The sequence below is a fragment of the Centropristis striata genome, chromosome 7 (genome assembly GCF_030273125.1).
Source record: "Centropristis striata isolate RG_2023a ecotype Rhode Island chromosome 7, C.striata_1.0, whole genome shotgun sequence".
NCBI lineage: Eukaryota > Metazoa > Chordata > Actinopteri > Perciformes > Serranidae > Centropristis > Centropristis striata.
The window spans coordinates 5,234,081-5,260,795 of record NC_081523.1 but is presented as its reverse complement, the minus strand read 5'-3'; the positions used below and the strand labels follow the sequence as shown (position 1 = coordinate 5,260,795).

Here is a 26,715-nt window from a genome sequence, read left to right as displayed (position 1 = left end):
GAAGGAGGAAGGCCAACTGTCTTGGAAGCCAAATCTTCGTCTCGTTCCAAACTTTGCTCCTCGTTTAATTTTTTATATTGCCCCCCAAATTTACTGCCACATGCTTTAAATCATAAACTGTGAATGCACTTGGAAGTCACAGCAAGGTAACAGTGTGTAACTAGTTATATTCAAAGTTTGAGAAAGTGCTGCTTCACACCATATTTATGTCATAGTGGATTCATTGTCACCTTGTGGCTACATGCAGGAAACAATACTGTAAATCAGCCACGACTGATGTCCTCTACCCCTCTGGGTCTTTCAGGAAAGCATTGTTTTATTGTTAACTATGAAAACCAGCTGATTTGAATGTTATCAGATGATTAAATGAGCCTTTACCAGCAGCATAAGTGTGGGCGAGTAGGGGCCTCCTCCACCTGCTGGTAGGTCCAGTAGGTTGTTGTCAGCTCCTTCATTGGGCAGCTATATCAAAATGTGTTTGTTTGGGGCCGATTGGTAGAGCGGTCGGTGGTTCAATCCCTGATGATACATGTCAAAGTATCCTTGAGCAAGATACTGAACCCCAAATTGCTCCCGATGCTGCATGGATGGATTCCTGATGGTAGCAGGTGGCTCCATGTAGGGAAGCCTCGACCACCAGTGTATGAATGCGTGTGTGTGTGAATGGGTGAATGATCGCTGTCTGTAGTGTTAAAGCCATAGACTTTATATAAATAATGGACGTAGTGACCATGACGTCACACGTTGGTTTCTGGCCCGTTGGAAGCATCGAGTTCAGCGTTACACTCGTCGCCATCTTGTTTCCGATACAGGAAGCAGACCATATTTGGACTGTGGAGGACCGAGAGGGATCTGATCACTGACTGCAGCCTCTCTACACCTCAACCTGACTGACTCATGTTAGCATTAACTGGAACATTAACTGGGATGTTAGTTTTGGCAAATAACAAAAACAAAATGTATGTTACTGACCTCAGAAAACTGAACAACGTCCAAGGAGTCTGTTCGCCTTGTTAGTGACCTATCAATCAGAGGTAGCCACGCCCCAAATCATACGATTCTTTATCTTCTATTTTCTTCTAAATGGGGCCATTATTTACACTATTAACATCAGATTGTCTTGAAGAAGATTTTTTTCTAGTGATTGAGACCGTAGTGTTGTCCTAAAAAGACATTTCTGAGGTAATAAATCAAGTGAGAAGTTTTCTCATTTTGCATTGAAATGAATGGACAGAAATGTTTTTGCAGCCAAACTTAGCGCCCCCTGCTGGAATTTTTGGTAGAATGCAGCTTAAGGCACTTCCTGGTTTGCCTCCCTGCTCAGACCAGAAGGCTGCTGTCTGGTTAAAGCACTTTGAGTGGTCACTAAGACTAGAAAAGTGCTATACAAGTGAAGTCCATTTACCATTTAGTGGTGGTTTGTTTAAAGACAACAACATTACGGAGTGTGAAAGCGAAGGAGGAAGCAAAGGAAATGATGCGAAATGATTCATTTTACTTATTAAACCATCTTTTATAAAACCTAACCAGGGACTTTTTTGCCGTTAGCCTAGAGAAGCCTAATTGTAACAGAAATGGCACTTTTAAACTAAATATAACCACTTTGTTTTCAGTGATCGGTCATTGAATGGACTGATTACAACCTTCTCAACCTGCCAGTCGGAGACCAATCTTACCTCAAAAAGACTTTCACACAGTAGAAGGAGGTTCGTGTCCTGAGTGAAAACAAAAGTAAATGTTCACTTCACCCTCGTTACTACTTCACTTCTGACATTTACTTACTGCTTGAACTGTCTTTTATAACACCCAGGAAGGTTTTTGCCCTAAACCTAGGTCAGTGGTTTTATCGCATAAATTCTTGGAGATCTTGTTGGCCTGTAGCTGGTTTTCTTATGGGCTGATAAATGTCCATTCAATCATGTGATAACATTGGAACCAGGTGTAAAAACAGAGAGTAATTGACCTTATCGCTGTTATTCTGGATGCAGCCATCCCAACAAGTTGAGCATGACTGATTCTAAGCTGTAGAAACGAGCTGAGTTCCCATTCTTCCACTTGTTTTTTTTCTGCTGTGACATGAATGCATACTGCACCGTCATTTACCAGAGAGGAGGAGGTAAATCTCCAAAGTAATCCTTGTCATTTGCTGGCACTGAAGCAGACACTCAGAAAATCTCCCCTTTTGGCTCGAGTATGAGTTTCTCCTTTGGGTCGTGTCCAATGTGAAATGACAGAGAAAGGAAAGCCAGGGAGCGTTGCCAAACGAGAAGACATAAATAACAAGAATAATGTATAGGAGGAGAAGAAGGAGGCTCAGAGAGAGAGGATTAAACTGGATAATATGAAGGAGCAAATTGTGGGTTTTGATAATAAGCGCTTTAAGCATGAATGGGAAACAGAACAAGCATCATATTTAAAGAGGTCTTGATATGGTTAAGAGATCCTTGCACCTGCTTGGAGCTTCCTCCCATCCTCTCTGCAGCTCAGTAATCAGGAGGGCTGAATGGGGATGACGGGGCTTCCTAACCTGCCATCAGCCAGCTGCTCTCCACCAGCTCTCCCAGGGAAAAAAACAACCGGAGTGAAGCTGGTGAAGCTGCCAGCAAGCAAAAAACATCACCATGTTCTCCTGCCATAAGAAACAGCTGAAGAAACGTCACCCAGAGAGCTGCCTGGTGTGGAGCTCCTGGTTTCAAATCTTAAATATTCAGTATTTGTGGATAAATAAGCAACATTCAAGTTTAGGGTTGGGAAACTACATCAAAAAATCTAAATCTCTCAGGGTATATTTGTCTAATTTCTCATCAAAATATCTTATTACTAGGGCCGGGACTCGATTAAAAAAATGAATCTAATTAATTAGAGGCTTTGTAATTAATTAATCGAAATTAATCGCATTTTAATCGCATGTAAATATTTGACCTGAGAAGGGTGACAAGTAATTTTTTTCACATGGATTTTTAGTATACCATTGAATAATGACTGAATACATTAGCTTAAGCAACAAAAATAGTGTTTATTTTTGTTCAAGTCCAAGAGACCAGTGCAATTTTTGCCATTAAGTGTAGCAATAGCATATTTAGAAATGTAGTACATTTCATAAATTCAGGTAGCCTAAAGGTAGGTAGACCTTCTGTAAACTAGAATACTTTGGTTTTAGGGTCATAACTTGCACACAACCATGCTCTTATGGACGCTTCCATCTGTTGGTTTTTAGTAACTAAATGTCCCATCATCCACGGGGCCAACCAAAGGTCTCATCAGCTTCTTCCTTCATGTTCACTGTGGTTTGTTGTTGTCTGAACTCATGAACGCTAGTTGGTGCTCCAGTATAATCGGTCCGCCTGAAACTCATCCAGAGAGAAACGTTCCGCGGTGCAAAAATAAGTGCAATTAAAATGCGTCAATTTTTTTAAAGTCCTGGCCGTACTTATTACAATTGATAAAAATAATTAGAAAAATGTATTATTTTTAGGCGTCTGAACGAGCATATTTTCACTTGTTCCACAAATTAATTATTACAAGCAACAAAACACCTTATATTGATTATTACAAGCAACAAAACACAAGGTATTCACCTTGTATTTTACTTATTTTTGCAGTGGCATTTTTCCAGTGCTGATAAGTTTAATACCAAAAAAACCCCACTATCATCACGACTGTGTGGGTGTTGTTTGGTCAGATTTGATTGACAACTGGTTGATATGATGGATAGCTCTAATGCTATGGTGTCCATCAGCTGCTGTTGACGAAGAAGATACTAGAAAGACACAAGAAGAAGCCAGCTAGTATTCACATTCTGAGTTCTTTGTGATTGCAGCTAGAAACAATATAGCTCCCAAATTACAATAGTTGTGCATTAGCCACTACAGTGGATACAATTGTACTAATTTGTTTGTTAAATACATATTTCTGCAGCTGAAAACTCAAATGCATGCTGTGAAAAATTCCTTAAATTATGTAGGTTTTAAGAAATCATGTTCAATTTTTCTTTTTCATGCCTAAAAAGGAATAAAAATCCTGACTGAGAATTTTGTAATTTGTGCATAAAAGGTTAAATCTGACACTGTCTGTCTAATTTATGTAGTGTTAGAAGTTAGAATTGTACCAATAAAAATAATAGACAATGACATTATGTTTTATGTGAAATAACCAGTTAGTGTTGAGAAGACAATTGCGTAGAAGTGCTGCTAGCTCTTTGTGGTTTACCACATACTGGCGCTCCTTGGATACTTCAGAAATGCTGCAAAGGGCTCATTGCATGGGTGAACTATAATATAAAATAATATTAACTGGAGGTTTCCTTCAAAAACAAGCCACTGCACACTGTGGGGTTTGTGCAAAAGTTAAATTAATTTTATTTGCATGGAATTATTAGTATTCAAAAGGGTTCAGGTTAGGTTTTTAAATCATTTTTACACACATTTTCCATATAAAATAAAAGAAATTGGCTTATTTTTGCAGGAGACTTGCGTTTTGTATTTTTTTTAACCATATTCTTCCCTTCAAAAGCTGTAATAACCAGTCTGTTTCAGCTTTGGCAGATAATAGAGATGCCCATGCTGCTTTGTAAGAAGCAGATTAAGAAAAAAACAACAGGTTTTTGTCTGCGGCTCCTGTACTTTAGTGTAAAAGTTTCTACACTGCGGTAAGTTATGTAAGCGGAGTCAGAACAGATCTGCCTTAATGTGGCGGCTGGTCGAAGCCTCGGGGCCGGAATGATTTAGGTTTTAACTGCATTACATTTTTCTATCCTCCTTCTCTATTCACAAGCCGAGCTTAGACACTGAGGGTCGAAAATCAACTCAAAGTGAGAATACTTCATCTTTTTCATTGTTTCTTTTAGTAGAAGTTAGCACAGTGGCAGGAAGGAATAAAGAATGACAAAGAACTTTACTCTCTTCTGGGGTTCATCGAAGCTCGACCACAGTAAAAGTTTTACAGCCAGAATTATGGAATTTCAGGGTTCTAATTGAAATAATCTATCGTCAAATATTACAAACCCGATCCTGACATTTCTGTTTATTTAGAATCACCAAACATTTCAAGAGATTAGAATATAAAAAGTGTGTGTCAGTGTCTTGGTCATCAACATAACAAACAGGTAGTATTAAAAAGTTACAGATCCTCTGCAACCACTGACAGAGACAGAAGCAGCCAGGAAATTAATTGAGAAGTAATATGAGCAGAGGAAAAGAGGTTTTACAAGCGATAAAACCAGAATAAAAGGGTTGTGATTTAGAGGGAGACGGTGATTTGTGCGATTTTTCATTTAAGACTTTCTAGGTGAGAAAGTTTCTTTCCTCAGCAGTCACCATTTATGTTGTGTGAATGATTTATTCTGCTCATTTTATTAAGCCATCACATTATGATCTAATCTAAACTTTTTCTAGTATAACAGACTTTCTTTTGACTTGTAAAGTACTTCTTCCATCATCCAGACTAAGATTCCTGCTGCAGCTATTATTACATTCAAACTTTTTGTCCGCTTGTCTGTAGGTTTTTCAGAGTGATGCTCATTTTGACAATTTGTCTATCTGTCTGTAAGCTCGGAAAAAGGATCGGTGTCAGTTTCTAAATCAAGGTTTAGCTCCAGCAGAAACGGTTCTCTGCAGTGTTTGTTGAGACTGAACTATACCATGTCAATCCTCACATTTTATAACCTGTAATAGGCTCCGATTTAGCTCTACAACTCCTTAATTCAGTGCTCACCATTATTACAGGAATATAAAGAAAGAATAATAGAAATTATTGATATATTACAATCATTATCAAATTTATTTGATTGGGAAATTATTATCTAGATAGTGATTCAGTAAAAAAGTGTAATTATATTAAGACTAAAATATAGCATTACTTTACAATATTAAGTCTAAAATACACAAACCTTTGATTCGAGTTGTTAAACACTTAAATACACTGATAACAAAATCAATTTGAAAATGTTCATTCGCTGAAAACAAAACATAAAAGCACTCTCTTTTTGCATTACATTATGATTTTTGAGCATAAAAGTGACATCATCAATTCATGTATAAATAAGTGTTATATCACTAACCTACCTGTAACCCATTTGGCTGGCCAGTTAAAAAACATTAAATCACTTTAAAGCAGTTTTTTTTTCCAGTTTGCCCCTTTGTGTAGTTACTGCAGTTAGACTTCCTGCCCTATAAAGTCTAACTGCAGTAACTACATATTTGGTCAAAATTTAGTTATAACTAAAAATGAACTCCTTGATGTCTGTTTTATCTTGTGACAAAGTTTTAGATTTCAATTTTTGCTTTATTTCAGAGAAATAATTATATAAAAACCACAAAATCCAACTCAAAACCAAGCAGTAATTGCATTTACCACAGTCTGCTTTAGATATATAAAGGGACTTACAGTATAGGTTATTCATGTTTATTGTGCTCCTCCAAAACATATTCATAATGCTCTGTGTTAACTAAGAAATGCATTGTTAACCATCATATTTCAGTGGTAAAATAAGTTGTACAACATGTTCTCAAAGTTTCTATAATAAGGCTTGATTTTTATCCAATTAGCTTCACCTCAAGGTATTACCCTATACTAATGTATCCCGCCTACACTGAAACATTCATCAAGAGGAGAGGCAAAGAACAGCAGGAGCTCCAAGTGTTTTCATGAAAAGTGATGCTAATTTAAAAGTTTGAAGAACAAATTAATCACTAAGAAATCCTGAGAATGCATGTTTAAAACTATCCTTTAAGTTTTCTAACAGATTAGTTTACCGAGTGTAACTTTTGCCCCAATCACAGTGAATGGTTTTAGACACCACACCTGGTTTAAAGGAGTGTAAAACATATCAATAAGTCGAATAATACATGGATTTTAACCTATTTTTTGTCAAGGTAATAGGTCAGAATCGTTCATATTTTGACGTTTTGTTAATTCCTCGTCTGTAAATGATCTTCTCACCACAGATTGAGATGTTTTTGCCTTGTTATTATAGATTTTAATGCATGATAAGAGTGACAGGAAAAACTTCAGCAAGGTTTGCTCCAGTCTATTTCGTATATATTGCTTTTTCCTGTCACATGTTGGTAATATTTATATCTTTAAGTGTCCTTGGAGGGCCTTAAATGTGATATACATATCCTATTAATTATTAATGTGTGTCAGTGTGTGATTTCTGGCTTTCTCTGGGAATTCCAGCTTGGCTAAATGTTGATGAATGTGGCCTAAACAGGAATATTCAAGAGCCTTTGTGTTGAAAAAATCTACTGCTGTCATTCAAAACTGCATGATGTCTGCTTGTTTTGATTGAAATGGATGAGGAAAGGGCACTTATGATATGATGCACTGCAACAATATGGACCACTTGTGTCCAGCAATCTATATAAATAAACATCAACAAAATCATTTCATTCTTGCATTTGATGAAAGAGCTGAATTGCCTTCCGATGAACTGGAACATGCGTCACTATGGGGTACTTTCCATTTCCTGTTGAACCTTGAGATGCATGTCTCATCATCTAGATTCATTTAGCAATTATGGAACTAATATTAAAACCATCCAGACTTCAGAATTCACTTGCACGTATATAGATTCAGTAAATGGATGTGACTCAACAATTTATCTCATTTTGACGTTCGGCAGGAACGGTCATTGAATTCTGAATGGTTGATTTAACTTGGTAGTTTGCAAACGTTTTCTGCAGGGCACTCCTTTTGTAAAAAGAAATATTTTGGGGTTTCTCTATAAGCCAATGGGTAAGAAACACCTTGTCAATTTTTCGTCTTTGTTTGACAGTTTTGTTATGACATTTGGTTCATTATCTCATCTCGGTTTGCTTTCCAGGCCTTTCACAAACTTGTCCAAACTTTGCAAGCAGTGCAGAACTTTGCATTATTTACACGGTCACCCATAAAGTTGGAATAATTTTGTTTTCAGACACAATCCTCCCACACAAACTGCTTTTACCAATTAATATGGATACAAACATCATCTTATCATATGGTTATATTATTATATAAAACCCAGATAATTACAAAGTCAAAAGAGAACAACAGAGGGACTAAAAACGAATTCATTAAGTCAAATGACATGAAAGAAAATGAAATAAGAATGGATCAAAATACCATCAAAAAAAGGTGTGAGTGTGCATATCTCTGTGTGTGTGTGTGTGTGTGTGTGTGTGTGTGTGTAAGATGGAGCTGGGGGTTGCTAATAACTGAGGTTAATATATCTTCTATATGTGTGTATTACTGTATATTATACATGCAGTATGTCACTTCTGCTTTCTGGGCAAGGAGAGGAAATGTGTTTTGGAACAGCACTTACCCATGTTTGTGTTTTTACTCAACATTTGACTTGATTTTATACTAATTAGATCTGACTGAGATAGTACTGATAGGGTTTATTTCATATATATATATATATAATTCCTCAAATGTCTTCATCTTTCCCATAGTTTTCAATTGCCTTGGATGTTGCAGTGTTTTTCTTGTTAACAGGTATTTTATCTTTGTCTTCACATTGTAGTCATGGACCACTGACACTGAGTGGTTGGGCTGAAAAAGCTTCCAACAGACTTTCTGATTAATGAACTATGAAACCGTGAGCACTTTGATTGTAACTCCCACCAACAATGTGGGAAACTAGATGAGGACAGGCTGCTCTCGTGAGAATATGTTCTCCAGGAATCGCTTCAATGGACAACATGGAGCAGGTGTTGCCCCTAAAGGAGGCACAAAGGCCAAAGTCCACTCACCCAAAAAGAGAGCTCCTAACCCGAGGGTAGCGCTGGTCATTCGGGGTAAAATACATCGTCTCTTGCAAGGGTCCGCTGACCACCATGTCCCCGATTCCCACCTGTATTATGAAGGTATCGAGGACGAAGAGGCGGAAACACAGGAGGGCAGGAAGGAGCACAGAAGCAGATATCCAAAGGTTAGCTCCAGGGCTGAAGCCTACTCTCCAAAAGTGTCAAACGGTAAAGGGCACGGAGTGGCACCTGCACCACCATGTGTAGGAGAGGTGGAGCTGAACAGAGAGGGATGCATAAGAATACCTTGTACTTTGCAGCATAAAAGCTGCAGATCCCCTGCAAATGTAAAACGAATCTCCTTTCAGGGTGAACTTCGATCACCTCCTGAGATGCGATCCCCCCCACACTACGGTCCAATAGGACCTGACATGAATGGTAGTAAATTTGCCGGAGCAGCTGGAAGGGAATTCACTTCACCCCGTATTCGCCCAAAGATTCGCCCTTATTCTACCGGTGACTGTGTGGACTACAACTTCAACAGAACCCTGCCAGGTACGCTGCTGGAAGAGGAGGACGAAGACAAAGAGGAAGAGTCGAGTGCTATCATCGAACACATCCTCAAAGAGCTGAGGGGGATCAACAAGATCCAGGAGGAAATCTCCGACCTCAGGGATTACCTGACGTCAGTGCGAGGGTCGGTCGAGGAGGTCTCATCTTGTGTGGACGCTGTATTGATGGAGATTGAGGGCATTCGCTCTAGCAACAAGTCGGGTTCAGGGGTTCACGCGGGTACCTGGTCGGGTGTAGGGTGCAAAGATGGGCCGTCCTCCCGCAGAAGGCCCGCTAGTGCTTATGGTAGTTTAGGGAGCGCAATGCCAAAGTCTGCTTCAAATGCTTTTCCCCAAATCCACAATGAGCGCCACAGCATCCATGGAGAACTACTGCTATCAAGGGACGATCAGTCTACCGTGTCCCCGATTGCTGAATCATTGGATCATCAGGAGCTGGAGGAACCAGAGGACACCTCCGACCACAGTTCGGATATCCCAGTAGGTGCAGTAGCAAGAAAGCTCAGTTTTGGTTACTTTGACCGGCAGGATGGCCAAGACTATCCAAGCACCAGCTCCTTGTCTTCTGGTCACAGTGAATCGGATCTAGAGAGACCATCATCTAGTCACGGAAGGAAGCAGCAAAGAGCTGATGACGGGGAGGAACATTGGACAAACACTGGACCACCACATAGTGCCTCGGAGGACTCGGCGTGGCATAGGGAATCTGCTTACCACAGGGACGGACGTCGGGAGGAGCATGACGGTGGGAGCACTCTTTGCTGTGAAGGAGCAGGTAGCTGGGATCACTACAGAGGGGCGGGAGGATACAGTGCATCCACAGGAAGCTCAGAACATGTCTCTCTCCGCTCGAGCAAGCATTACAACTCACCTGCCAGCACTTCTAGCCGAGAGGATTGGCAGACACGAAGGAGAAGGGCTGACACTCAGTCTGCGATTAATATCCCAACAGATACCAACCTTGACAAGCCCGCTGTGGGATATGAATGTGCTGCTGATTTTTCCTACCCTCAGAGTTCTGGGTACCATTCAGTTGACGGGCATGATGGAGGAGCAGAGGAATTCCACTACGGGCAATCAAATGACCTGAGCTACACGACAGACTGTCACGTTGATAGTTATCAGGAAACTTATTTAGCCTATGAAGACTCTTCAGCAGTGACGTGGAATGAGGCGTCCTTATGTACCACTGTAGCCGACGTAGACAGGCCGTTCATCCAAGAGACCGGAGCCACCAACCAAAGCTTACCAAGCCGACTCCCTCACTCCTACAGTGCAGACGTCCAAGCCGGTGGTTTCAACGTCAAGCGAATAGGCCGAGCTGTGCTCGATTTCAGTTCTGCCTTGCGAGGAGCCCTGCGCAAAATTGAAGTACCTGCAGCCCAGAATCTTGGAGAGGAAGCAGACTATGAGATATCAATGCCTTCTGACCTGCCTACAGCTGAGATGCCTTCAAAACCTTCATGCTACGAGCATGCACAATTCGAACAAACATCTGACGAAACCCCTAAAGCTGATGCGGTTGATTGTAGTCGTGCTGTAGGGGAACTGAGCAGAAACAGCACTCTAGACAAGTCAGATCTTTTCCCTGTGGAGCCTATGCTTGAAGAAGCCAACAACAGCCTTACATTGGAGTCTACAGACACCTGCCAACACCCTCCTTGTTCGGACAAGATGCCCCCATTCCCAGAAGAACTTTCAGTTTGCCCCGACCCGATCCCCAGTAGCACTTCAATACTGCCTCCACCTTATGGCCTTACAGAGCAACCTGCAGAAGCTCCTGCAGAAGCTCCTGCAGATTTGACCCTAAAATCCCAGCTTTCGCAATGCACCACTGCAGAATCCCTCTCCGTTTCCCTCTCGGCGGAAGAACCTGCAGCGCTGGAGGAGCAGGGAGAAGCTGGTGTGCCGCTGTCGCAGCAGCCCACCACAGACACTGTGGCCCCAGAGGGCAAAACAGATGGAGACGCAGCAGAGACGCCTTTGGACATAAGCCAGATGGATGAACGCAGGCTGAAGTGCCTGAGGACCTTCCAGCAGATTCTGCGGGAGAAGAGGGAGACCCGGCGCAACCTCGCCAGTATCACCATGTCCACCTTCTCTCAGGAGGACTTTGAACCAGGTAGTCGTTGCTGGATTTTAAGTTGGGATCATCTTCATGTATCTTGTTTTTCTGTAAATTCATCTATTAGTTTTGAGTTGCGGACATAAGGTACACTCATACAACATCTTTCTGTGTTTTTTGTAAGTTATTCCCACTCTCCATGTTTTAACCAGCCCCCTGGGGGCTGCAATTTTGGTATTTTAATTTATTCAAGTGAGTCCTTTATTTTATACTTTATTGCAGGAGAAAAGACAAATGTACATTTGTTTACATACCATCTTCATACTTGCAGCATTCCTGCAGATGTATGTATTATCTATATAATATATGTTATATAGTGAGTATCTAAAGTTGAATAAACAACAAGGTAAATAGGTAGATACAAGACTGAAAATAATAAGATTGATAAAGAGAGAAAATAAAGGAAGAAAAAAGGCAAAGAAAGTAGATTAATATAATTATCTATATACATATATATACTATATATACTATCCCAAAGATACATAAATAACTAATAAGAAAAAAAAAAGCATTCCAGGGCTTTATGATGTAATAATAAATTGCTTTTGTCATATTTAATCCATCTATTCTGCAGTTTGAAATATTCTTGTTCTTTCCATTCCTAATATACTGTTTACTTTTGACTTTCGTGTCCTATATAAATATTTATATATTTGTATTGTGAGATCAGATGGTACCTAGATACCTAGAATAATACATTTTGGTTTGAGTGTCTGTTTAATTTGGAACATTCAAGTTCTGTGAGTTATTCCCACTCTTCATGTTTTAATCAGCCCTCTGGGTAAAAGAACATTGTTTTTTCTGGTATTTTAATTTATTCCAGTGACTCATTTTATGTTAAAATGAATGAATGCCTGTTATTTAAACATTTAGTGATCATCAAAGTATTGGCTTGTTTACTTCTACTTTGTCATCAGAGCCTCTCACTGTAGCCGAAACTCTTTGATCTGCCGCTCTTTGCTCGGTGTATACATTAATAAAAAGGATATCGTCTTTGGGCAGGCTCCCCAGCAGTTATGGAAGGTCCCTTAGGTATTTACTGCACAAAACACTCTCTGCTGATCCTATAATTTTGTCCCCCCCGTGAGAGTAATGCATCACCTGCCACTCACGAGTCCCTTCCTCCTCTGCGCGGCTCTAGCAGTGGCCATTTGCTGAATTAGAAAACATCAATTATCTCCTTGGAAAGCGAGCCTGACATTAAGGACGAAGGAGAAGGGGAATATTAAGAGTCATTCTCACGATGAATTATACATGTTAATGCAACATCTATGACTTCAGACCCCCTTCTGTTGGAAAACCTAGCTGCTTTTTAACATTACACAAGCATTTATTTTGAAACAATTGAATAACACAGAGTTTTTCTTGGTGAGTGGAACTAGTCCTTGACTGTTTTTCTTTTCTGTCTGTTTCTTTCTTTTCCTCTTGTGCTGTTTTACAGATGGAAGTCAAGAAGCAGATCAGGTTACCTCTCTTGTGTTTTTTTTCTCTCCTGTTAACATTATTAACATTACATCAGAAAGGAAGTTGTTCACCTTATACAATTTCCTTTTACATCCTTTGGACTTTTTATTCAGTGTGTCTCTGAACCCTCTGAACTCCAACAAGCCATTTTACTCACTGTGGCCTTCTATTTCAGTGATATCTATTAAATATATATAAAAGTCCTGAAGCTCTATGGAATCAGCACAGTCATGGCTAGAAGTGGAAACAACTCCGAAATGTCTTTTGTGCAGAAAAAACACAGTTATTATGACGTAAATCATAAAAAAAGGAAAATCAGAAGTTGAATTTCTCTGATATATATTTTTTTATTGGAATAAAATTGAATATATTATTATTATTATTATTATTATTATTATTATTATTATAAATGTAGAAAGATGTTTATGATCTTTTTGATTTTTAACTTTTTAACTAACTAAGATAAATAAAATATAAAACTTGAGTGACACACTATAAAATATCTACAACAAATATTAATCGTAGAATCAAAACAAATCGTCCGATACGATTAAATATATATATATATATATATATATATATATATATATATATATATATATATATATATATATATATATATACAACACCAAGTGCTCACAAGTGTCATTTATATTGAAAAAAAACTGGGTATCCACATGCTATATATATTTAACTATTTACATTTTTAGACCTTCTCCTGTCCTCTCCTCTCAGCTCTGTGTAAACAGATTTTCAGTGAGTATTTGTCTCGTGACCATTGGTCTCAGCAGAATCAATCATGGCTTCACAGTGTTGATGAGGAGCAGAATTTAATGTTTTTAACAGAATCTAATTATTCCAATTATAATTTTTTAGATATTTTTGATGGGAATATCACAATTTTAAGCTTGGTTTTGGTTACTTTTTCTAATTGAAACTTTTCGTCAAAAAATTTGACGATAATGCTTATTTTTACAGTTTCTTTCTCCGATGAACAGTGTATTTTTGGTGATTTCTCAAGTAAACATTCTTCACAATCCACGCCGGCAGGTCGTTGGGGTTCAGAGGGTTCATTTAACCTTTTTTTATTGTGTTTATATTGCTTTCTGTCCATTTCTTGAAGAAAAAAAAAACTAATTTAATCCTGAGAATAACGTTTTTCCAATTCAAAGTTAATGAAATAGCTTTTTGTTTTACGAGACGCCAGCCTCAGTCCGTCTGTTGTTCCTGTCATAAATATAAAAAACGTCATACAGGAATAGGTCAGTATTGATTAGGACACAATATTGATGTCGAGTCTGACGGATTAACATGTTTTGTTGCTATGTTTTGTTATTGTTGTGTTGTTTTCTTTACTAGCTGTCAGACAACAAAACTGTGAGGAAGAAAAAGTCAATATTCAGTGTGTGTTTACTGGCAGCATGTGTCTTTACAAGGTGAAAGCAGATTTATGAAGCTCATAATGTATATGAGGGGCAATATGATTGATTGAAACGCCCCTCTTCTGGCATGCAACGCTGAAACTCAACCAACCCAGTTCAGTCCCAGTTCTTCTCTCCTTCCTCTTTTTTTATTCTATCCTTCTTCTCACTTTCTTGTTTCTCTTGTGCATGCTCCAGTGTCATGAAATCATGAAACCAATAAAGGCTGTCAGCCTTCAAATTGCTAAATTTGTGACCTTTGACATTCTATTTCAGAGCCGAGATCAAGAGGGCGACCCCAGCAAGCACCCATGGGCCAAACCAGGGTCAGTAAACTGTGTGTGTGTGTGTGTGTGTGTGTGTGTGTGTGTGTGTGTGAGAGTGTGTGTTTTTGTTTTAATGAGAGAATCTGATTACCTGAAGCAGTGTTTGCACCTGGGTTTCCTTCATTTAAATATTGATCTGTGCATTTTGTTATTTATTTGTGTGTGTGCGTGTGTGCGCGTGTGTGCGTGTGTGTTTGTTTTTGTTTCTGTACAGGGGAAACACACCGTTTGGCATCGACAGCATGCCAGACCTCCGTAAGAGGAGGCCCATTCCCCTCGTTAGTGAACTGGTAAGAACACATCACTCAATATCTCTCTGTCTCTCTGTAAATGTCTCCGGACATTTAAAACACTGACCGAAGCACAACCTTGAATGTTTTCACACCTTAAAACAAACATGGTCAGCCTCAGGATTATTTTATTTTATTTTATTTTATTTTATTTTATTTTATTTTTTTATTTTATTTTATTTTATTTTATTTTATTTTATTTTATTTTATTTTATTTTTTATTTTATTTTATTTTATTTTATTTTATTTTATTTTACTTTACTTTACTCATTCATTCATTCATTCATTTATTTATTTACTTACTTGTTTACTTATTTACTTACCTACTTACTTATTTACTTTTTTTAAGGGTAAAAGACCATTGTTTTGGGGTTTTTGGGGGGTTTTAATTTATTTGGGTGACTCATTTTATGTTGGAATTATTAATTAATTATTATTATTAAGTACACATTATTCAATATCTGACTCCTGACATTTTTATTTTGACTGCAGCAGAACCTAGACTTTTTGCACACCTATTTATTTATTTATTTATTTATCTATTGACAAATTGAAAAACTGGATTAAAACCAGATTAAAACAGTACAAGCAATGAAAAAAACTGAAATCAACAATTTTTCTACATAAAAACATATTTTTATCCTGATTTCTTTTTGTATAATTTTGTCTTTTTTATTTCAGTAAATGAGTGATTTATTAGTTTTGAGTCAGATGTAAAAGTAGACACATCGATAGTACATCTTTGTGGGATTTCTGTGAGTTAATCCCACTCTTCATGCTTTTAACAGCCTTCAGGGTAAAAGATAATTGTTATTTTTGATATTTTTTAAATTATTCAGGTGACTCATTTATGTTGACATTCATAAATGGTATTTAACATTAATGAATCATCAAATTATTGGCTTGTTTGCTTGAAAATGTTCCCTTTAACCATCCGTATATCATACATCATAATAAACGACTTGCATAATCAAGTCATCCAAAAAATAAGATTGGTTTGAGATTTGAGCAGAACTAAAGCTTTTCAAACTCACTATTTCTTGGCACAATATTGTGTTTGTTGTATATTTAACTCTTACAAACCTGAGAAGCACATTAAGTAATTGTGTTTATGTGGTGTGGTGGTTTGTATTGACGATGTGCCAGGTGGTAAACATGACTAACTAAACACTGTGGGTGGAGATTCTCTTCATGTTCTGAGGCTGAAAAACACCAGGTTTGTCACTCTGCACCTGCTTTGTTCACAATGCCAAGGCTGCTTACATCACATAACCTCTCTATAGAATCTATCTAGAGTCTGCAACGTAAAATAAATTCATAAATTCATGCAATACTCACCAAATTCAAAACTGATTAAATACTCTTTCTGACCTTTAACATGCAAACCCTCTGAAATAGTGTTTCCATCAACACATTTATGCAGCTTTGTTTATTTGCTCTAAAACAGCTGATGAAAAATGCAACATTTCAATATTTCACTTCAAAATTTGCTTAAACTTTGATGGAATCACAGCTAATGACAGTGAATAAGAGGTTTTTGTTTTTTTTTAATTGTGAATCCCTACAACGAGAGTTCCTTGAGCAAAAAATGTGCACAAAAAGTATTTGGCTGATTAGTCCAGTGGTATGAAATATTAGCTTGCACGCACACATGCAAGCAAACGGCTCACACCTGGCGGAAATAAAATAAAAACTGCTTAATTTGATTTTATATTAAATGTTGTTTCTAGATACAAAATGTGCATGTGTTGTCACCTCATCCTGCAGGATTGTCTCTGTTTCTGTGTCTCTCTGCAGCCGCTGTGCTCCAGATACTCGTCACCTTTGCTTATTGATTCCAGCTTTAATGCCTGTTAACTTTTGCTCCAGGAATCGGAAGGAATCGGAGAAAAGTCATGTTAACAAGCTGGCTGTGTCACACCACAGTTTGTTACACTACAAATCTAGGAATGATTGCTTACAGGCAACATACAGGATGCATGCATGAAGGTGCACTTCTGCAGAGGAACCCGCTGTGTAATAATTTGTTTGCAAGCACTGAATAGCAGGATTCGGGCGTCCTGGTGGCTCACACTGGTAGAGCGCATACCATTAAGGCTGAGTCCTTCCTGCGGCGGACCCGGGTTCGAATCCGGCCTGAGGTCCCTTTGCCGCATGTCTTCCCCTCTGTCTCCCCCTTTCTACCTATCACTTTCAATAAAGCAAAAAAAAAAAAAAAAAAAAAAAATCTTATAAAAAAAAAAAAATGAATAGCAGGATTCAAGGTGAACTCTGCTGCTGCTCTCAGAGGGGAACCTGTTTGTTTGTCTCTAACCTTTTTTTTTCTTCTTCTTGTTTTCTTTCCTCGCACATGTTGTCTCCCTCCCTCCCCCTCTCGGTCGGCCCTCAGGCTATGGTGAGTAACAGCGAAGTGAGATTTTTTAGCTGTTGTGTTTGTTTGATTCGAGCTCTGCTGCAAACTCTGTAATGGTCCTGATTGTAGCGAAGCATTTCGATCTGCACAGCGTGAAGTTTTTCCTTCTGTGCGTTCGTATGAGCGTGCACACATATGCACAATCACACTCTCATATAAATATCAGTCATTGTTCATCCATATTTCAAAATGTTCTGCCAAACACAAGAAAAATCAATTCCTGCTTGTGAATGCTTTCAGCTCCCACTCTGCCGACCGACGCTCACAGAGGCTTTTTCTCTGATTGCTGTTTTAGCAACAAGTCCTTTAATTAACAGGTTTGTCTTGCCGTGATTCAGCACGTCAACAGCTCCCCTTTCTAAAATAACACACCTGCCTCTCGAGACAAACAACCGCTGATAAACGTGACGGCAAATTGTGTCTTTGACTCTCTAGTCTCACATTTACTTTGAAGTACTTGAGGGACGCTGGGACGTTCCTCCGCTGGCTGGAATCTGCCATCTGAGTGGTTCGAGCTCTGAATATTCAGCCGCTCGGATCTGAGACTCGTCTGATTAAAGAAACTTGTCTGCTTTGATTTGAAGTGGCTGCTCCAGAGTGAAGGTCATATACTCTCAGCAGCAGGAGTCTGAGCCAGAAAAATCCCCAGTGAGGTTTGAGGAGATATCAAGGTTTTGGGACAATCCAGTCCAACTCTGTTAAGTTTAGTAAATCCGCTTTCCCACGATGTTTCTATCTGTTACGATAGTCACCCTGTCAGATTATGGAGTCTGAAATCCCTGTCGTGACTTGACTTGTCATGCCGACAGACTAACGGTTCCTGCAGACGTTTCACAATAACCAATCTGGCTTTCAGCTCTTCTGTGTGGAGTTTAAATGTTCTGCAGCGTAATTGGTGACTCTAAATTGCCCGTAGGAGTGAATGAGAGCGTGAATGGTACCTTATTTACTTATTGACTTGTTTAGTTACTTACTTACTTATTGGCATACTTATTGACATACCTACTTATTGACATACTTACTTACTTACTTACTTACTTATTTTCTTATTAACATACTTACTTACTTACTTACTTACTTATTTTCTTATTAACATACTTACTTACTTACTTACTTACTTACTTATTTTCTTATTAACATACATACTTACTTACTTATTTTCTTAATAACATACTTGCTTACTTACTTACTTACTTACTTACTTATTTTCTTATTAACATACTTACTTACTTACTTATTTTCTTATTAACATACTTACTTACTTACTTACTTATTTTCTTAATAACACACTTCCTTACTTACTTACTTACTTACTTACTTACTTATTTTCTTATTAACATACTTACTTACTTACTTACTTATTTTCTTATTAACATACTTACTTACTTACATATTTTCTTATTAACATACTTACTTACTTATTTTCTTATTAACTTACTTACTTACTTACTTACTTATTTTCTTATTAACATACTTACTTACTTACATATTTTCTTATTAACATACTTACTTACTTATTTTCTTATTAACTTACTTACTTACTTACTTACTTACTTATTTTCTTATTTTCTTATTGACATACTTACTTGACACACCTACTTATTGACATACTTACTTACTCACGCACTCACTCACTCACTCACTTACTTACTTTGTGGTTTGTTTGCCACCCCTATTCTTCTCCATTATGACGAATGATTTGCTGGTGAAGTTCCTCTGCTATTTCTCACCAGCTTTTTTATTTATTGCCTCCTTCTGAACTATAGTCCCTCAGTGAAAAACACCAAAAAACACTCTGAGCTCCCACTGTTCAACATCAAAAAACAAACAAACATGCTAGTCACTACACTACACGAGTTAAAACTGGTCTTGCGTTCACCCAACAACTGCCAGATCCAGCTTGAATGATCCTGATATCATGCAGTCTGTACCAGGCGTTATTGCAGAGAAAGAAGGGGAAATGAAGCCGGGCAGCAGAAGCATGAACAAACACAACAAACAAGTTGTGCAGATGAGACTCAAATCATTTAGAGATAAAACCACAACAGAAATCATATAAATGAGTATACATAACCTGCTGAACAATTCTTAGACGTCACATTATATACACCATAACTAAACTCAGTGCACGTTCAAGTACAGTTTGTTCAAGTGAAGATACTTCTATGTATAGTGAGCTGATGAATCACGGAGGGCTGGAGCAAATAAATGTCAGTAATCAGTCTAATGATAAGTGACAGCGTGCGCCAGTGAGGCACTGCGAGCGGTTAAAAAAAGAGCCGTGCTTCTATTTCAAGGACGTTTCTCAGGTGTATCACAGCTTTAATGTGCTCCTGTAGGATGAAAAATGCATCCAGCAGAACTTCAGTATTTTGTTTATGCTGTGCTTGATGATGAAAGGCTGTCCGGATCCTGTCCAAACCATCCTGCTGCAGCACACTGGCACCGACTCCACATCCACACAGATATTATACCAAGGAAAGCTGAAACGAAGGCTTTGCTCTCTTTTCTTAAGAAAATATATTTAGGGGAATATTTAGGGATGTTTGCTTTCTAGAGGAGAGTTAGTTGAGAAGATTCATCTTTCTGATGTCTGTTTATTTGATATGAGGCCAAAACTAGCAGGCTGTTAGTTTAGCTTAGTACAAAAACTGTAAACAGGTGGGAATAAAAGCCACATAGCAGAACCTCTAAGGCTCATAGGAAATCAGTTCGCATTTCCATTAGTTACTTTTCCCCCTAGTGAGCCGATATGAGTGTGGTTTGGGAGAGAGGATCCACCCAAGATCCGCCCAACTTCACCGATTAACTTCACACAGCCGTTACTAGTCAGTAACGTAAAGTAAACTTTACGTTACTGACTAGTCGACTAGTTGACGCTGATTGGATACAGTTGAGGCGGCGTCTTTGCACATGCATGACTCATTTGCAAACTGGACGCTGAAGGGTTAACATCTCCTGCTCTGGCTGCAGCTGGGAGAGACTGCTGCGGGAGGACTGGGCCGATTGTGAATGCTTTGGGACGGAGCCTGCTACTCGTTAAGAAGAGTAGGAACGAGTCTCCAAAAGTCTCCAATAACACCAGAAAAAAGTCGCTACATTTGTCGCTAGTCGCTTTTTAGAAAAAGAGTCAGAATCATAGACTGTATATAAATAATGGACGTAGTCATCGTGACGTCACCCGTTGGTTTGTGGCCCGTTGGAAGCATCGAGTTCAGCGTTACACGCGTCGCCATCTTGTTTCCTATACGTGGAGCAGACCATATCTGGACTGTGGAGGAGGAGAGGGATCTGATCACTGACTACAGCCTCTCTACACCTCAACCTGACTGACTCATGTTAGCATTAACTGGAACATTAACTGGAATGTTCATTCTGGCTAGCAAAAAACAAAAACAAAATGTTCATTACTGACCGAAAGAAAACTGAGCAGTGACTCCTTGGAGTGTCCAACCAAACGCTGAAGAAGACATTTTAATGATTCAATGATAAGTGAAAATACAGTGAAAGAGTCAAAGTTATGAGACCAATCCGCTAAACATCCTTTTGTTATTATATATAACGTTATATATAACTTTATTGACACGTTACCATGGATACGCATTGTTCTGCTTCTCTCCTGATGACGGCTCGCCTTGTTAGTGACCTGTCAATCAAAGGTAGCCCCGCCCCAAATCATATGGTTCTTTATCTTCTATTTTCTTCTAAATGGGGCCATTATTTACACTACTAACATCAGATTGTCTTGAAGAAGATATTTTACTAGTGATTGAGACCATAGTGTTGTCCTGAAAAACATTTCTGAGGTAATAAATCAAGTGAGAAGTTTTCTAATTTTGCATTGAAATTAATGGACAGAAATGTTTTTGCAGCCAAACTTAGCGCCCCCTGCTGGAATTTTTGGTAGATTGCAGCTTAAGGCACTTCCTGGTTTGCCTCCCTGCTCAGACATGGAGGTTGCCGCCTGGAATAGCCGGCAAATATAGCGTCAAAGCCGCTAAGTTGGCAACAGTAGTGGTTAGCCACTACAAAAGTTCCTGTAGTGGAACAGAGGCCGAGGGGAACCAACTAGTGGGCGGAGCCAAAACAATCAGCCGCTTTCCAAAAAGTACTCAGTCGAACAAGCCTAGTGGTGACTCCAAAAAGTAGTTCTGGCACATAACTGCTCGTAAAAATAGCAAATTGTTGGTTTTACAGTTTACTGTTTTTACCCATTAGACAAATAAGATAATATATGATGTCAATTAGAGATGTTTAGAGGTGATTAGGGGCAGATTTTGTGATCTTTAGACTAGTGTTATAATTAAAACAAATATTTTTGTTACACAGTGATACTGAATGTTTGAAACTATTAATTATCTGCAGTTTCTGCTCTCTCTCTCTTCTCTCTGACATTAACTTTTCCATTACGTTAATGCACAAAATCTGTCAATGGACTTTTTCATTTAGGCTGAATTCAATATTAAAGTTTTTATGAGACTATAAAATCTGTTGAAGTCGCGTCTGTAGCAGCGCCAAAAAAACTTAATTAAAACCTCCCTAATTAGAAAACATTCACTCAGATAGTAAAAAGCAAAAACACAAACGTGTGTTTGTCCTCAAGGAGACGTGTGTTTCCAACAGTGTGTGTTCAGACAGAGAGGCAGAGCAGAATGTGTGTGTGTGTGTGTGTGTGTGTGTGTGTGTGTGTGTGTGTGTGTGTGTGTGTGTGTGTGTGTGTGTGTGTGTGTGTGTGTGTGTGTGTGTGTGTGTGTGTGTGTTGTTTCTCCACGACCTTGAGAGTTGAAAGAGCCCGACATCACACAGAGAATTGATTTCTGGAATTTTATTTGGCTTTTTCCTTTTCTCTTTTGCCCTGTTCTTGTTTTTTTTTCTCTCTGGCTGTTTGACACTGATGCTTTTCTCTCTCACTCTCTCTCTCTCTCTCTCACTCTCTTTCTCAGTCTTTTACTCTCTCTCTTTCTCACTCACTCACTCACTCACTCACTCACTCTTTTCACTCTCTTTCTCTCTCTCACTCTTTCTCTCATTCACTCTCTCACTCTCACTCTTTCTCTCTCTCTGTCATTCACTTTCTCTCGCACTATTTCACTCTTTCTCACTCTCTCTTATTCACTCTCTCTCTCTATCGCTCTCTGACTCTTTCTCTCCCTCTCATTCACTCTCTCTCTCACTCTCACTCCTTCACTCTCACTCTTTATCACTCTCTCTCATTTACTCTCTCTCTCACTCTTTCTCTCTCTCATTCACTCTCACTCTTTCTCTCTCTCTGTCATTCACTCTCTCTCGCGCTATTTCACTCTCTCTCACTCTCTCTCTCATTCACTCTCTCTCGTGCTCTCTCACACTTTCTCACTCTCTCATTCACTCTCTTTGTCTCTCATTCACTCTCTCACTCTCACTCTTTCTCACTCTCTTATTCACTCTCTCACACGCTCTCTCACTCTTTCTCCCTCTCTCAAACTGAATTTCCAAATATTTGGAGAATACACAATAACAGTAAGATACAAGAATCAATCAAACTAAATAGATACATTTCATCAAATGTATGTGTGAGACAAACCAATGACAAATATACAATTCATTAAGTAAAAAATAGTAAATAAAGACAACAACAATACATCAATGTGTCAGATGCAATATTGTGTATTAGAGGAGTGACTGTCTGAATAAGAATCAATAAAACAAACTCTCTCTCTCTTTCTCTCTCGTGTCCAGACTATGATACAGTCCAGGAAAGCTGGACTCGCCCAAACACTGGCCACACGGACCTCCCTGAAAGACGAAGAGCTTGTGAGTGACACACACACACACACACACACACACTGGAGCTATGATATAACAGTTATCTACAGGCTGTCAGTTAAGCCAGCTAATGGGGATCCACACAAACTTATATTTACAGACACAAACTTTTCTCGGCCACTCTCCTCCTGCTGTCATCACTCTGTCGCCGTGTTCTTAATCTGTTTGTCGGAGATCCAATTTACTGAAAGCTCTGAATTCTGCTGAGTCAACCTGAGGCAACTCCCAAGTTTAAACAGAGTCGGGAGTGGCGAGTCATGTTGGTTTATGATTGTTTGTTTTGTGCCTTTTCCTACTGTACTCACTGTGTCAAGTCCTGATGGTGATTACGGACATTATATTCGGCAAAACATTAATTATTCAAGGGGAGAAAGTGGGTCACTGAATGCAACAGTGGAGAACAAAGCGGCTTCCAAATATAAAAAAGGACGATAATTTATACAGTTTAATTACACTAAAAATGAGTCCTGGGAGTAGTAAAACATAAGAAAGCATATTTTTCTGATTTACTGGAGTCCTGTGTTTGTACTTTGTAGATTAAATGCAGGTAAAACAACAAAAACATGTGCTCTGCAGAGGATTTGTAGAGTGGAATGAAAGTGTGTTTTGCACATAATTACATGTACAGTTTGTGTAAAACAGTAAATAATTGACTGTGAGTTGAAACACGTAGGCACTAAGCTCGTTTATAAAAGGCTTTTTTAATTGTTGCAAAGCAGTGTGACTTGGCATTTTTTGGGTTATCTATCAAGTAAAGTACAAGTCTAAATGTAACCTTTTCATTTTTTGGTCTTTAATTTCTTTGCAGTATCGATTAAGTTATTTTTGTGCTGACTCAACTCATAGTCTGTCTGAAAATAATGGATGTAATCACCATGCCTTCACCATCTGGTTTGTGAGGTCCATTTTTTAAGCTTTGAAGATGGCATTTTTATAATCTTTTATTAGATTTTATTATACAAAATAACCGGCCGACTCCTTAGACTGTGTTTTACTCCAACCGAATGCTGAACAAGACTTTTCTAAGTAACTTTTAACTTACACACTGTAAAAAAGTTTGAACATGTTCGAAATCATACCCTGCTTTATCGCCTATTTTACTCTAAATGGGACCATAATTTACAAAACAAACATCATGCTAATATGTATTACATATTAATACATATTAAAGAAGACTTGAAACTAGCAATTAGTATCATAAACTCATTATGAAAATGTTTATTGAGGGAATTAATCAAGTGAGAAGTTTGGTCATTTTCCTATTCACTTCCATACATTTGGAATTATTTTTGCAGCCAGTGGAGTCGCCCCCTGCTGGCCGATAGATAGAATGCAGGTTTAAGACATTTTGTCCATCACATTTACATACAGTACATATTAGATCAGCAAAAAATGTTATAAACGCTAAATAACAAGTGAGAAAGTTTGTGTTTGTCAAAGTTTAAAGTGCCCCAAACCTCCCTAAAAGCCAAAGATTCCTCCCTGTGTCAAAATCTAGTTTAAATACATTTAATTGTTTCTGTTCAATGTTTGTTGACTTGATGCATGTTGACCAATCACAAGTTACTCACATGACCTGTGCACTGGACTGTATTACAGTGTTTAATTGTTGTTTACTTCTACTACAAAAAAGGAAAACAAACACAGTCATGTTTACAGAAATACATCCAGAACCTCCATATGTGATCCATGCATGTGTACAGATGGGTGCAGAATGCAAGAAATATTTATTTTTTTATGCTGTAAGCACAAAGATATAGCTGCTCCATAATTAGATTATACTGACAGATGGAAGGAGCATATGTACATGAATGTGTAACATTTTGTTCTGGCTAATGAACACAGACACTGAGCAGATATTCTCAAGTTGACAACCTGTGAAAATCATGAAAAAAAAAAGAAATGTGAGCAAATCTGATGCCAGAATAAAAAAAGTTTTCTTTCCACCATCCATTCACCTATAAAAATAATGATAATGGTGGCAGTAACAATAGTATATGGCCATAGTAGAAATCTCATTATCTATAAAGGATTTGTTTTAAAGCTACAGGATGCCTCACAGGGACAAGGGAGTAAATCACAGGTAATAAAATCAGGTAAAAAGCACAGGACAGGAAAATAAAATGTAGGGAGAATTGAAACAACACAGGTCAGATCGATGAGGCTCAAAGCAGTTAGAAGGAGATTAAGTGGGACCAGAGGCAGAGATGACAGCAAAGGAAACCCACAACACAAAGAATTATTTTCCTTATAGAAGACAGCGTTCCCCACTATTGCTTCCACTATATTTCTACTGTAAAAATAGGCATAACAGGGTCTCAAACTCCTTGTATACAAATTCTGTTTTTACCAAATCAAGCTGGGCTTCTAGTCAAGGTGTCCTCTGATCCGGTGGAGATGTGTTCACCTCCTCCCACACTCCTCCTACACTGGACAACAGCAGAGTTTACTTCATCAATACATAATAAAGCAAAGAATTATAAAAAGCACAAATTAGCACAGTTGTACAAAGCCACATTTTTATAGAACTGAAGCAGCAGCCACTTTGAAATTACCTTTTAGCCTCACTGCCTCAGACACTTTGACCACGCTGACATGTGCTATTTTAGTTTAAAGTCGTATGTTCGAATTAAAACTTGTCGAGTTGTTGTTTAACCCTCTGAACCTCAACAAGCTGTTTCAGGGAGTTTTTTTTCTTGTATTTTACTGCAATATATATAAAATATATATCTAATCTGCAGCTCTATGGAATCAGCACAATCATGGCTAGAAGTGGGAACAACTCAAATGTGTCTTTTATGCAGAATAACACAGTAATAATGACATAAATCATTAAAAAAAAGATAAAGTGCAAGTTGAATTTCTCTGATAAATCATTTTCTTAAAATGGAAATTAAATGAAATTGGATATTGATCATGGATATTGGAGAAAAAATGTAAAAAAAATGGGTCTCCACATGCTTTATATACTGATCTATTTGCCTGAACTTCTCCTGTCCTCTCCCCTCGGCTCTGTGTAAACAGATTTTCAGTGAATATTTGTCCCCTGACGGTTCATCTCAGCAGAATCAATCATGGCTTCACAGTGTGGCTGAGGATCTAACCCTTTTATTTATTTTTTGAACGACTATGCTGCATTAGTTGTAAAGATGTTATTTGTGTTTTTGTCGCTCTTGTCTTGTTGCGTTCTTGTTACTGTCCGAACTCGCCTTCCTCACACTTCATCCCACACCTTCCTGTCTCTTTTTTCTGTCACGTCCTTTTCTGTTATCTTGCTTCTTTTCTTACACCCTCGTCTTCTGTCCCACCCATCCTTCTTTCTCTCTTTACTCCAACAGAAAAACCACGTTTACAAGAAGACCCTGCAGGCTCTGATCTACCCCATCTCCTGCACAACGCCACACAATTTCGAGGTGTGGACAGCGACCACGCCCACCTACTGCTACGAGTGCGAGGGTCTGCTGTGGGGCATCGCCCGGCAGGGTATGCGCTGTGCAGAGTGCGGCGTCAAAGTGCACGAGAAATGCCAAGAACTGCTGAACGCAGACTGCCTGCAGAGTGAGTAAAGTT

At 38.5% G+C, this 26,715-nt stretch overlaps 1 protein-coding gene across 1 annotated transcript in view; it reads left to right on the top strand.

The window, feature by feature from the left end:
- LOC131974362 (protein unc-13 homolog B-like) overlaps positions 1-26,715 on the top strand; it is a 297,247-nt gene that overhangs the window by 169,509 nt on the left and 101,023 nt on the right. Inside the window, exons 12-16 of the mRNA XM_059336642.1 lie at positions 14,588-14,637; positions 14,852-14,927; positions 17,317-17,322; positions 23,059-23,133; positions 26,484-26,703. Of these exons, the coding sequence (XP_059192625.1) occupies positions 14,588-14,637; positions 14,852-14,927; positions 17,317-17,322; positions 23,059-23,133; positions 26,484-26,703 (427 nt within the window). The remainder of the gene's footprint in view (positions 1-14,587; positions 14,638-14,851; positions 14,928-17,316; positions 17,323-23,058; positions 23,134-26,483; positions 26,704-26,715) is intronic.